The sequence below is a fragment of the Alligator sinensis genome, unplaced genomic scaffold (genome assembly GCF_000455745.1).
Source record: "Alligator sinensis unplaced genomic scaffold, ASM45574v1 scaffold123_2, whole genome shotgun sequence".
Taxonomy (NCBI): domain Eukaryota; kingdom Metazoa; phylum Chordata; order Crocodylia; family Alligatoridae; genus Alligator; species Alligator sinensis.
The window spans coordinates 491,313-505,176 of record NW_005841917.1 but is presented as its reverse complement, the minus strand read 5'-3'; the positions used below and the strand labels follow the sequence as shown (position 1 = coordinate 505,176).

General features: G+C 45.2%; 1 protein-coding gene across 1 annotated transcript in view; it reads left to right on the top strand.

The window, feature by feature from the left end:
* The window catches only part of ISPD (isoprenoid synthase domain containing), a 232,055-nt gene that overhangs the window by 103,708 nt on the left and 114,483 nt on the right, over positions 1-13,864 (top strand). Inside the window, exon 7 of the mRNA XM_006018934.3 lies at positions 181-278. Coding sequence (XP_006018996.1) covers positions 181-278 — 98 coding nt within the window. The remainder of the gene's footprint in view (positions 1-180; positions 279-13,864) is intronic.

Here is a 13,864-nt window from a genome sequence, read left to right as displayed (position 1 = left end):
GATTTATCAATTGCACTGAGTTGCCTTAGAATGAATCCTCTTAAAAGTAGATTTTCAGCTGGTGGAGAGGCTCTATTGGAGATAGGAATGAAGAATTTTAACATAAAGTTTACCAGATCAGTAATTTTCTTTGATGCATTTTATATGAAATATTCAGTTCTTTTTTTCTCTTGATCACAGATAACCTATCACAACAAGTTTGTGTTATTACTGATATGAAAGGAGATGCTGTGCAAGTAGGTTTTCTCCTTCATGAAACTCTGAAAAGCCATATCAAAGTAAGTATTACTATATCATATATCAGTAAATTATGTTATTAATAGCGTGTTTTAGGTTACCACCAGTTCTTAAGGAAATGGACCAAACTTCACTACTATCTTAAAAACACAATAGTTTAGGCACTATATATTACTGTACTCACCGAGTAGATTTACAGGGCTTGAATAGAAATGGAGAAGATATAATCTTGCTTGTACTGTGGAGAAAAATTGTGATTGCTATGACACACCTGACTAATCAATCTCTGTTGAGGGGAAGAGAGGTATGTTATACCAGTGGTTAACACATACAGTTGTATCACTGTAAAACACTAGTGTATCACACCAATGAGAGTTTATCACTGCATCTCATAACCAAAGAATTCAATATTTTATTTCACTTTTTGATGACTGGTAATTTGGTAAAACCTTGTCACGGCAGGGTCCTCCGGGAGGGCCGTGATCTCCTTGAGGCCCCCTCTCCGTGCCTAGTTGGCCCAAGGGCACCCTCTGTTTCTCGCACGCCACGTCTTTCCTGTTAGATAAGGTTGGGAGGCTGCCTTACGCCCTCTCGGACACGTCTCTATGTTGACTCAGACCCCGTGGTTTTTCCGGACTCCTCGTGGGTCTTCTCCTGCAAATGGGTGCTTTGGGGCACCCTAGCCTTATGGGCTATGCGTGGCTCCAACCACCCCTGATACCACGCCCCAAGCCTCGCAGTTGGAATCGACGTCGGTCTGTCTCTCTCTCTCTGTACTCACGCCCGACTCCCGGGCCTTCTCTGTTATGCTGCCCCCTCCTGGGGCTCTCTGTGCCCACTCGGGGCCTTCTCTGTACAGTGACCCTCTCTCTTGGGCCTTCTCTTGCACTGCTGCCCTCTCTCTGGGCCTTCTCAAGTGCTGCCCCCTTCTGGGCCCTCTGAGTCCACTTGGGGCCTTCCCTGTAATGTTGCCCCTCTCTCTGGGGCCTTCCCTATAATGTTGCCCCTCTCTCTGGGGCCTTCTGTGCCCACTCTGGGACTTCCTGGTTGAGCCACCTGTCTCTCGGGCCCACCGCACTGCTACCCCCTTTCTCCAGGGCTCACCGCATCACTACCCCCTCTCGCCGGGGTTTACCGCAGTACTCTGCCCTTTCCGGGGTTTACCACAGTACTCTGCCTTCCACAGGGGCTCGCCACGTCCGCCCTGGGGCTTCTCAGTAGTACCCCTTCTCTGGGGCTTGCCACACCCGCACTGGGGCTTCTCAAAAGGCCACCTCTTTGGGGCTGGGGTCTAAGCACCCCGTAAGCTGCGCCCTTACTGGCACTGGGGTCCCCACACCGCTGTGGGTTCCCCCTAAGTACGCTACGCCCTCACTGGCACTGGGGTCCTCACACTCCGCTGTGAGGCCCCTTTGACGATACTGCACCCTCACTGGCGCCGGGGTTGTCACACTCCGTTGTGAGTCCCCGATGAGAACGCTGCGCCCTCACTGGCGCTGGGGCCCCCACACCACTGTGGGTCCTTCCTGAGTATGCTGCGTCCTCGCACTCTGTTGTGAGTCCCCGATGAGGCCTCCTCCAACCCCTGATAGCCTCACCCTAGCCACCGGTGTAATACACAAAACAAAACACAAGCCCCTAGGCTACAACATAACTATAAGCCACCTGGCTATAACCACATTGCTCTGACATCTTAGAGCTGCCTTCTGTTATCTGGCTTAGACAGTACCTACGGTTCTCACTGCTTCTCGTATCATGGCTGAGGGAGCTCCTGTCTCTCTGGCTGCTGGCAGGAAACTGCCAGCCTGGCCTCAGCCCTGGGCTTCATAAGGGCCAGGCCTTGCCCCTTACAGCCAGCTAACCGCTGTCAGGTGTGGGTCATTCGCTGCTTCCAGTTACCCTGGCAACCCGCAGGTGGGCTCTTATTCCCTGCTAGGGCTCTTTTCCCCAGCAGTTTCCCCTCTCTAGGAGCAGAGCACCGAGGTGCCCTGTGACAAACCTTAATTCATAACTTACTTTTGAATTCAGTGATGATAAAACCAAAAGATTTAATTAAGACTGCCATCAAAATAGAATATAATGTACTGAGTTGAACTTTGCTGTGAATCTGTAAACACAAGTTTAAGTCCCTTGCAAAAAACATAATGGTAGAGTTGGTCAGCTATTTAGATCCATGGTACAAATTGAAAAGCCATAAATAAAATTACATATTTTATGTAATATTTTTTACATAAAAAATCATAATAGCAAAGATACAAAACCAAAATAACCAAGATAAAATGAATATGCAATTTGTTTCCAGCCTTCTATAACAAAAACATAAATTATTGAGTTACTCAGATATTTGAACCTGAAGTGCAGTTGGATAAATTGTAAAATTATAACAAACAATCCAGTGAGGCTACAAAAAGGAAAGAATTACAAAATAAAAGATTGACAAATTGACTTCAGTCAGCATCCAGAAAACTGTGGAGGTACCCAAATTCATCGGATGCCTTCACTTTAGCTTTAAAAGTTCTTTGGGTACCTCGACTAGGCCCCCAAGTTCCCTAGGTCCTGGACAGCTACATAAGCTCAGAAGCAATTTAGACCAGTCACCTAGGCAGGAGTGAAGTATTTAAATCCTGTTGTGATCCAGACAAATTTTAGAAACCACCCTGGTCAAGAGTTCCTGTTGACTATCTGTAGGTAGGGCTGTGTGAAATTTCACCGGCTGTTTCATTTCAAGGCTGTTTCGACTAGTTTTGAACTTGAAACAGCGAAATCTAAATGAAACAAAGGGCTTCGAAACAGCCTTGAAATGAAACAATGGCAGTCAAAATGTTTTGAAAGTAAGTAGAGGGAGGGGGAAGGTGGGGGAAGGACTGCTCTGATATTGGCTGTGATTGGCCGCCTGAGATGCTGTTGGTGTTGCTTACTAATTTATTACCTGTTATCATTTAAAGTGATGGACTGAGCTGAGGCTGTAGGGGAGGAGGAAGTGTTATTGGGGCACACTACTGCATTGTGTAGAGGCCCCAGCGCCAGTGAGGGCATGCCTTAACACACGCACACAGTCACACGTCACAAGTTGTGCTTGTCAGCAACTTGAGGTGTGGTTTCCCAGAAACCCCTGCACCTATCTCCTTGAAATGTGGCAGGTGTCATGGCCTCAGTAGGGTACACCATCCCTGCTGTTTTCATCCAAATCTACCAAAAAATGACAGTTATAGGCAGTTTCGTGCTTCCTTATTATAACCTACGGCCAAAACATCGAAACAGTAGCAAAACAGAGAAACATCTTTGAGTAAATGAAATGGAACCGTGCTTTTGAAATGAAATGAAACTCTAAATGAAACACTGTCCTGTCGAAAAGGAAGTTGAAAGAAAATGGTGGCGTTTCGCACAGCCCTAGCGGTAGGCACCCCTCTGTGGAGTGACTAGGTGATCTAGGTCACCCTTAAGAGGCAGAAAGTTCTTTCCATTTATTGTAGAGGAAGCCTGGGCACCAGATTTCTGTTCAAGATCATTCAAAGTGAGTCAAAGGGACTAACATGGTGCTGTGATGCCTCAGTAGTGGCACCTTAACAATCAGTTAGTATTTGGTCCACAATCTTAAGGGTTTTCAGATTTTTTTTTTTTTTTTTTTTTTTTTTTTTTTTTTTTTTTTTTTTTTTTTTTTTTTTATATCCTGCTTCATAATTATAGCCATATTAAACATCAGCTAGCATGTTTCCTTTCTTCTGCATACATAGTTGGAGGAATCCTTGGTTACATTCTTGCCTGATGACATTTTCAGATTGTACAATTAATTTATCTGTCAAGAACACAGTTTGTGCAGAAAGACTCCAAAGGCCAATAGTAGGGGGTAAAAAGAACTACTGTAGCAGTGAACTGAAGACAATGCAAACAAAAACTTTTCTAATCAGAGAGGAATTCCAAGGCCAAGAGTTATTTCATTATATGCAAAGTATTATTCCCACAATAATTTTCCCACCAAATTTTATAACAACTAGTAAATGAATGTTGTCACTGAAGGGCACTTTTTACTATGCACTGATTTCATTCCTGTAAAAGAAAGACAGTAAACTACCTTTCCTATTCCTTACAAATATTACTTCACCTATTTTCTCTGCATGCAAGTAAACTTTTTCTGACTAAGAATTGTGCAGCACTTGGTTCTTAGTGTTGGGCCTCTCGTATCTAAAAAATCATATAGATCACTGGAAATTATGATTAATTGGGCTAAACTGTACACAGGTGTTGTGCTTGATTAAATGTTCAGGAGTCACTAAAGCTTGAACAAATTCACATCTCTTGGCAGGTAGTCAGGTTCACTAATAAGTCTACCAGAGGTAAAGAGCTGTGAATTAATCACTGTACTACCCAGTCCTCTGGAGTAGTATTAATTGTGTTTATATTGAATACAGTTTAATATTTTAACTAGTTTTTATAGAAGCCTATTGCATTAGTATTAATGGTTCATCTTATAAAAATTAAAATAGAACAAACTCGAAACTGTAACAAAGGTGGCAAATAAGATATATTTTTAAAAGAAAACACATTTATATATATAGTTTACTGTTTATGAATCAGAACTGCCCGTTTATAATCATTCCTGTAGCTGAAAACCAAATGCTCCTAAATCCACATTTGATTGATGAGCGTACCTTATCCAGTTACATAGAACATATTCTCAGACTTTACTTATCAAGTGTAATTCATGGCTGCTCTTTACTTACCACATGTTTTCTCTGTTCACCTGACACTTTTCATATATATCAGCATATGTCTGTCACAAGTTTTTGAACATTTTATTTCAAAATACCTGACAGTGTAATTAACTCAGCTATGGTTGGTTACTGTATTACTCTAGATTAATAGTTTATTTGGAGCACAGTTAAATTTGGAAACCCAAATACTTAGTATAGGAGGGCCAGTGTCGAGTTGTGCTGTAGTGCTGTCTTACAATTACATGACTCCTGCCTCCTCCAGCCCCTTGGGCTCTTCTTTCCTACTCACCTCCTACACATTGATGTTGCTTAACATCCCCCCACTCCCCCCGCAAAGGTTAAGAGGCTGCCCGAGTTCCAGAGGGTGTCCAGTCCACTGCCAAACCACTCTCAATCCGCTGTGGCCCTCTTTTGGCTCTGTTGGTATATTCAGACACCTGGTGATTTAAAGCTTTATTTGCAGCCTCTGACCACCCCTATAGCCATGCCCATGCCTCTCAAATATTACCAATTATTTCAGCTTTTTGGGGACTTCAGCCTTCCCTGCCTTGGCCCCTTTTCTCTAAGTGGATGCGCCTAGCCCAAGGCCCACTGTCTGGGACCTCAGCTTTTGGGCTCCGGCCTTGGTTCTGCCCCTCTCAGGCTCTGGTCCTAGCCCTCCCAGCTTCAGGCCACCACTGTATTGCCGTGCCTGGTTCCAGCTTTTGCCCTCTTGGTTTCCACCTGCTAGACTTGTGCCCAGCCCTAGCAGGGCTCAAATACTACAGTGTCCTCAGGCACTCCAATGACTCACGCCCCTTCCCTTGTCAGGGTTCAGTTACATGCCTCCCAGGCACCCTATGGGTTAAAACTCAGTGTACCCTCAGGCATCCCACTGTGGCCTCCTCGTCTCTGCTTTTAGCCACACCTGGTCCGCTGGTTTAACTATAACATAAAGGCAAGCTATTGCTTTAACCAAAACTTTCCCTTATTCTGGTTAAACAAACAAACATCATGTCAGCCCTCACCCCTGGTTCCGCACCACTGCCTCCAGCTCCTGTAAAGGCTTCTCAGGTGGCCTCTGTTTCCAGAGAATTTGGCTCTCTGACAGGCACCCCTGCCTCCAAGGTGTTAAACTTATCTGTCCAGGGGCATTGCCTTATCTGAATCAGGTGAGTCAATTGCTTGCACAGGTTTTCATCATTAGGGCTGATGGGCAGCTTGGTTGTTCTTGCTGCAGCTTAGGGTCAGCTGCTTATCTGTCCACACAGCAGGCTGGCCTTCCTCATTCCTAGGAACGGGAGTCTCTGTCTCCCTGTTACACTTGAATTCTTGCTTCTTGTCTGGCAAGTGGCTAGAAACATCCTCAGTGTAGCTTCCAGAAGAGACTTCTGCATTTAATCCAATCTTGTATACCAAAAAGAAATTCAGTAATTCCTACATCAAGCTCAGTATGTACTGAGTACTTATTTGGAGTACTGCTTCCAGTTCTGGGCGCTACACTTCTGGAGGGCTGTGGACAGCATCGAGAGGGTCCAGAGGGCCACTCACATGATCAGGGGACAGCAAGGCAGGCCCTATGAGTGGAGGCTACAGGATCTGAACCTGTTTAGCCTTCATAAGAGAAGGCTGAGAAGGGATCTGGTGGCTGTCTACAAGCTGGTCAGGGGGGACCAGCAGGCTATGGGAGAGTCCCTGTTCCCCCGAGCACTACCCAGAGTAAGGAGGAATAAAGGCCATAAGTTGACCGAGAGTAGATTCAGGCTAGATATCAGGAGGCACTACTTCACAGTCAGGGAGGCTAGGATCTGGAACCAACTTCCAAGGGAAGTGGTGCTCGCCCCTACCCTGGGGGTCTTCAAAAGGAGGCTAGATAATCACCTAGTCGGGGTCATTTGACCCCAGCATTCTTCCTGCCATGGCAGGGGGTCGGACTTGATTTCATAGATTTCATAGACTTCAGGGCTGGAAGGGACCTCGGAAGATCATTGAGTCCAGCCCCCCCGCCCAAAGGGCAGGAAGTCAGCTGTGGTCATAGGATCCCAGCAAGATAAGCATCCAGTTTCATCTTGAAGGTGTTCAATGAAGGCGCTTGAACCACCTCCGGTGGCAGGCTGTTCCAGACCTTGGGGGCTCGGACAGTAAAGAAGTTCTTCCTTATGTCCAGCCTGAAACGGTCTTGAAGTAGTTTGTGACCATTCGACCTCGTCATCCCTTGGGGCGCTCTGGTGAACAAACGTTCCCCCAGATGCTGGTGGTCACCCCTGATAAACTTGTAGGTGGCCATCAGATCACCCCTGAGCCTGCGCTTTTTCAGGCTAAAGAGCCCCAGGGCTCTCAGCCTGTCATCGTAGGGTCTGCTTCCCTGACCTCTGATCATGCGCGTGGCTCTTCTCTGGACTCTCTCAAGCTTCTCCACATCCTTTTTGAATTGTGGAGCCCAAAACTGGACACAGTACTCCAGCTGCGGCCTCACTAAGGCCGAGTACAGGGGGAGAATGACGTCCCGGGATTTGCTTGAGAAGCATCTATGGATGCAAGCCAGCGTTTTGGTCGCTTTACTAGCCGCCGCATCGCATTGCAGGCTCATGTTCATCTTGTGGTCAATGATGACCCCCAAGTCTCTTTCTTCCATAGTGCTAGCCAACATAGCACTGCCGAGCCTATAAGGATGCTGCGGGTTTTTTTTCCCAAGGTGGAGAACCTTGCATTTATCGGCGTTGAACACCATCAGATTCTCGTCCGCCCACTTGCTGAGCCTGTCCAGGTCAGCCTGGATAACCTGCCTGTCTTCTGGTGTGGATGCTTTGCCCCAGAGGTTGGTGTCATCGGCGAACTTGGCCAGTTCTGATCGCTTCTGACTCCAGTGTCCACATCATTAATGAAGATGTTGAACAGTATGGGTCCAAGGACAGAGCCTTGGGGGACCCCACTGGTCACAGGACACCACGATGAGTGACTTCCATCGATTACTACCCTCTGGGTCCGACCCCGGAGCCAATTTTCCAGCCAGCGGATCGTGGAGGACCCAAGGCGACAATTGGCCAGTTTCTCCAAGAGGCGATCATGGGACACCAGATCGAAGGCTTTTTTGAAGTCAAGATATATGACATCAATCTCTTCTCCCTTGTCCAGGTGATAGGTCACCTGGTCGTAGAAGGAAATGAGATTGGTCAAGCAAGACCTACCCACAACAAACCCGTGCTGGCTATCCCTTAAGATGTTGGCGTTGGCCAGTCCATTAAGGATGGCCTCTTTAATAAACTTTTCTAAGATCTTCCCCGGGATAGAAGTCAGGCTGATGGGCCTATAGTTAGCCGGATCCACTTTCCTCCCTTTCTTGAAGATAGGCACCACATTGGCCTTCTTCCAGTCTTCGGGCACTACACCAGAGCGCCAAGAGTTTTCAAAGATCCGTGCTAGAGGCTGGGCTATGATGCTCGCCAGCTCCTTGAGTACCCTGGGGTGAAGATTGTCAGGGCCAGCTGACTTGAAGGTATCCAGCTTCTCAAGATGTTCCTTCAGAAAGTCAGCATTAATGGAGGGCAGGGGATCATCCTCACCCGGACTTCCCGGCCCTGTAGTGGGCATGGGCATCCCATGGGACTGATGAAAGGAAATTGATGATCTGCTCAGGTCCCTTCCGACCCTACCAACTATGAAACTATAATTTGTTGTTGAACTAGAACCTATATTTTAGAGACATCTAGACCTTGTTATGACTTTGTCTGCTAGTTTGAAATGCTCTTTATCAGATTGCCACTTTTTAGCCTTTCCAAAAAACTAAATAAATCGAGCCCATTAAATCTTATTTCAATGTATTCTTTCTAATCATTAGATAATTCATGTGATATTTCTTTGAACCATCTCAAATTGTTCCTTATCAGAAAGTAGTAGGCACCGGAATTGGACATAGTATTCTGGTAGAGATTTCACTGATTCTGTACATAGAAGTAACATATCATATTTAGTCAATTAAAATAATATTTTTCCCCATATAACATGTAGGGGGGAGGGAAGCCCCTCATCTTAGAATCTCTGCAGTCAGTAAGACAACTTTTAAGCAATAACATGACAATTAGTAGGATGGTTCTTGGCAGTTTCAAGAGATTTAGCTATCAGAACTAGCAACCTTTTCAACCATCGTTTCCACATATGTTCTATAAGCCAATCTACTCACTTCTTGAACAGCAGACAGTTAGTTTATTTTCCGTTTGCTGTTTAAGAAGTGAGTAGATTGGTGTATAATTGGGAAGACGGTTTATAAAATATATGTGGAAATGACGGTTGAAAAGACTGCTAGTTCAGATGGAACTGGTCTACTAATTGTTATGTTATTGCCTAAAAGTTGTCTCTGCCACTTTCAAACCAGAATTAAAGAAAGATTGAAATTCTGACATATTCTTTTACAGTGTGTCTTGGTCTCTTATATTTTGAATGTTCAGTATTTCTTCAGAAGTATAGAGAGTATTGTGCAAGAACCGTGGGATGAAATAGAATGGAAACAGTGATAAAAATCTGAGTTGCAGAATGTAAAATAGCGTGCTAGGCATACTAGATGCTGAGACTTAGAAAAGATCTAGAAAGGTAGATTTGGGATGGTGGATTGTATGAGAAATAGAAAGTTTAACATGCCTGTTGCAATCATTCCCAGTGCCACAGCATTTTGGAACAAGACACTGTCTTCTCAAAAACACTCATGCAGTGTTCAGATGATAATTCCTACATATTTTAAAGCGCTATATTTTATCAAATACACTGATAAGAAGTCAGTATTAAAAATATATATATAATGTGAAAATTTAATTTCTTTTGGGTTTGTTATAATAGTCATTTACTCTTTCTTTAAGGAAAATATTGGATGATAACTAGATTACTTGTTTAAAATTATCTACTTTGTAAATTACTTGCAGAATAGAATGTTCCAGTTGGTAGATTTATTCAACTTTTTTTAGCAGAATGAAAACACAAATGACAAAATACAACAACACCGTAGAGTCATTTTATAAACACATTTATGTCATTTGCTAATTTAGGATTTTCATGTTTAAATTGCCAAAAAATTACCCTTATGTTGCAATATATTAGATAAGCCTTTTTCTTCTGTGTGTGAAAATAAAATTCCATGATGTAGTTTGCATTATGATATAGGGGGAATGCATAAATAATTAGTAGGGCAGTCCTAAGAAGGCATCAGGGACCAAATATTTACCTGGGACCAAATATTTAGCTGGTCTAAACTGGCTTCCTCTGAGCCGTGTTTGTTTGTACTAGCTGAGGATCTGGCCCACAATATAAACTAAAGACTAAGATATGTAAGGTGCTGAGCACCCTTGTGATGCAGCAGAGCAGTTCAGTATGTGGTCAACTTCAAGTACATGAGTAATTCCACTGAAACCACATATTTGTTTTGCTAAAATACAGTTAAAGCTCTGTATTTCACATGAAGGCTCAGCTTATAGAAAACAATGAGATTTTTGCATTTCTAAGGGACCCCAGAATAAGCTTTAAGTGTAAACTTAATTTACACAAAGACAAATGTGTGTTGTAGCCTCAGGACACACATTACACTTGTAGAGCTATGTATCCTCTTAGGGTGCTACAAAAGGCTAACTTGCACATGTTCAAAGTATCTGTAACTCCACAAAGATAGTAGAAACAGGAACTTCTTTGTAGTACCACATGTAATGGGTAATCAGCTGTAGTGTTACACTCGATTTAGAATTTGAAAAGGGGGTGCAAATGGTGAGGTACATCATCACATGTAACACAATACACATTCTTCACCAGGTAAAAATAAACTAGAAACTTTAATAATATGCTAGGGGCCTAGGGCTGTATTATTCAGTTTAAGATTAAAGCAAAAGCACATAACTTTATTGGAATGAGTTTAAAAACAATTTGCGGGGCTGTGAAATAGGACTTTCTTTATCAGGAGCAGCTAACAGATGAACAGAATTGCAGAAAAAAGAATAACTTGATTAGTAGAACATCAAAACCATTGAAAAAGAGGATCATTAACACCCATGGAATGAAGAATTTAGAAGGCATCAGGTACATTATAATTAGGGGCCTACTTGTGGCGAGAGGGAGCCATTTTTGCGGCTTGCTTGCGGCACAAAGGGCCGATTTTTCATGGGCATTTACTGGCAGTTCTGCCCCACTCTGTAGGTTGGTGGGGAGGCCCTGCCATCACTGCAGATTGGTGGAGAGGCCCCACCTTTGCCGCAGACAGTCAGTAAGTCTCAAGCATGTGAGCGGGGTTGCAGGGATTGTTGCATTGTCTAAGTATCACAATAAGGATTCAGAGATTCTAAAACAGCATATTATATGAAAAATACACTAGTTAGTTAGTTAGCTATTTTGGGGTTGATTTTGTGGGAAATCGTGGCCAGTGGAATATTTTCCAGCAATTGTGGATACCTCTGATTTTTGCAGTTTCCACAAAACTGTGAATTAAGTAGGACTCTAATTATAATTAGCAGCGAATGAAATTGGCTCCCTCAGCACTGCTTGACTAGAAATACAGCTGCCACTGCCAGCAGTTGGTTTTAAACTTTGGGTGGAACAAGAATCAAAGTGGGGTGCAAGTATAGGACTGGAAAAGGGCCAATGTGGTTCCCATTTTCAAAAAAGGGATGAAGGAGGACCCAGGAAACCATAGGCCAGTTAGTCTTATCTCGATCCTGGGTAAACTTTTTGAGAGAATTATCCTGGCGCATGTCCACGAGGGGCCAGCAGGGGTATGCTTAGGGGCAATTAACATGGGTTCATTAGAGGCAGGTCCTGTCAGATCAACCTGGTGGCCTTCTATGACCAGGTCACAAAATCCTTAGACATAGGAGTAGCAGTGGACATAGTCTTTCTGGACTTTAGGAAGGCCTTCGACACTGTCTCTCACCACATTCTCATTAAAAAACCAGGGGACTGTGGCGTCGACACCAACACAGTCAAATGGGTCGCTAACTGGCTGGAGGGCTGCACCCAGAGAGTGGTGGTGGATGGGTCATTTTTGACCTGGAGGGATGTGGGTAGTGGGGTCCCCTAGGGCTCGGTCCTCAGACCTGCACAGTTCAACATCTTCATCAGTGACTTGGACGAGGGGGGTAAAAAGCATCCTTTTCAAATTTGCTGACGACACTAAGATGTGGGGGGGATGTGGGCACACTAGAAGGAAGGAATAGGCTGCAATTGGACCTAGACAGGTTACAGGGGTGGCCAGATGAGAACAGGATGGGTTTCAACACTGACAAGTGCAAGGTGCTACACCTGGGGAGGAAGAACCAGCAGCATACCTACAGGCTGGGGAACTCCCTTCTTGTCAGTGCAGAGGCAGAAAAGGATCTTGGAATCATTATTGATGCCAAAATGAACATGGGCCGACAGTGTGGGGATGCGGTCAGGAAGGCCAACCGTACCTTGTCATGCATCCACAGATGCATCTTAAGCAGGTCCAAGGAGGTGATCCTCCCCCTCTATGCAGCACTGGTCAGACCGCAGTTGGAGTACTGCGTCCAGTTCTGGGCACCGCACTTCAGGAGGGATGTGGACAGCATTGTGAGGGTCCAGAGGAGGGCCACCCGCATGATCAGGGGGCAGCAGGGCAGGCCCTACGAGGAGAGGCTAAGGGACCTGAACCTGTTTAGCCTCCACAACAGAAGGCTGAGGGGGGATCTAGTGGCCTGTTACAAACTAGTCAGAGGGGACCAGCAGGCATTGGGGGAGTCCCTGTTCCCCCGAGCACTCTCAGGAGTGACTAGAAATAACGGTCACAAGCTGGCAGAGGGTAGATTCAGACTAGACATCAGGAGGCGCTACTTCACTGTCAGGGGGGCTAGGACCTGGAACCAACTTCCAAGCGAAGTGGTGCTGGCTTCTACCCTAGGGGGCTTTAAGAGGAGGTTAGATGAACACCTTGCTGGGGTTGTTTGACCCCAGTCCTTTTTCCTGCCATGGCAGGGGGTCGGACTTGATAATCTGCTCAGGTCCCTTCCGACCCTATCAACTATAAAACTATGCCAGTGAACCCCACGCTGGATCTGTCTCTGGTACCACTGGTTAATCTTGGTTTCTCAGCATTCTGTAGGGCTCCACTCTCTGGTCCTCCCTGCTTCCCCTCCAAGTGGGAGGGAGGGAGAACCAGCAGGGACATTTGAAATGGTTGAGGAAAACACTTTGTACCACTGCAAATGAACTTATGTCCATAAAGCTTAACATGCTTAGCTATCAGCTCATGTCTCTACCATTTATAGAATATGGCCCCCTCTATATGTGGAGGTAAATGTGTAATGGGATCTAATGTGCAATCCACGCAGTTGCACCTCCTGTCATGCCATATGTGTATGGCACGGTTTGATTGCAGGATCTCATAATAGATCTCATCACACCTTATCATTGGCCTGATCCCAGGCTCCCCCTGACCAGCAACAAGAAAGCTCCTGTGGCTGGGAGCTCCTCAGTGGAGGGATGCATAAGACCCCTGGAATCTAGGGATTGCGGCTGCCATGATCCCTAGGGCTCAGGGGTTTCGTGTACCCCCAAGCCCTAGGGATCATGGCTGCCTTGCTTCCTAGGGCTCAGTGGTTTTATGTACCTCCAAGCCTCAGAGATTATGGCAGCCATGATCTCCAGGGCCTGAGGGATTCACAAACCCCTGAGCCCTGGGGATCAGCAGCTGCCTTGGTCCAGAGTTTTCAGGGGTTTCCTACTGGGCATAGTGCACCCTTGTGCCTTGGACCCCTGTCAGCTGATGGGGCTCCTGGCCTCAGGGGAGACCTTGCTCCATGTGCAAATTATAGCTCAATAGCAACAGCTATGAAGTTAGTACACATTTTTAAGACCTAACTTTATAGCTGGCTGAAGCTTTTTATTGTGTGATAGTACATGGATACATAGTACATAGAGCTTGTTTTAAGGTAATTACGCAATTAACCTGT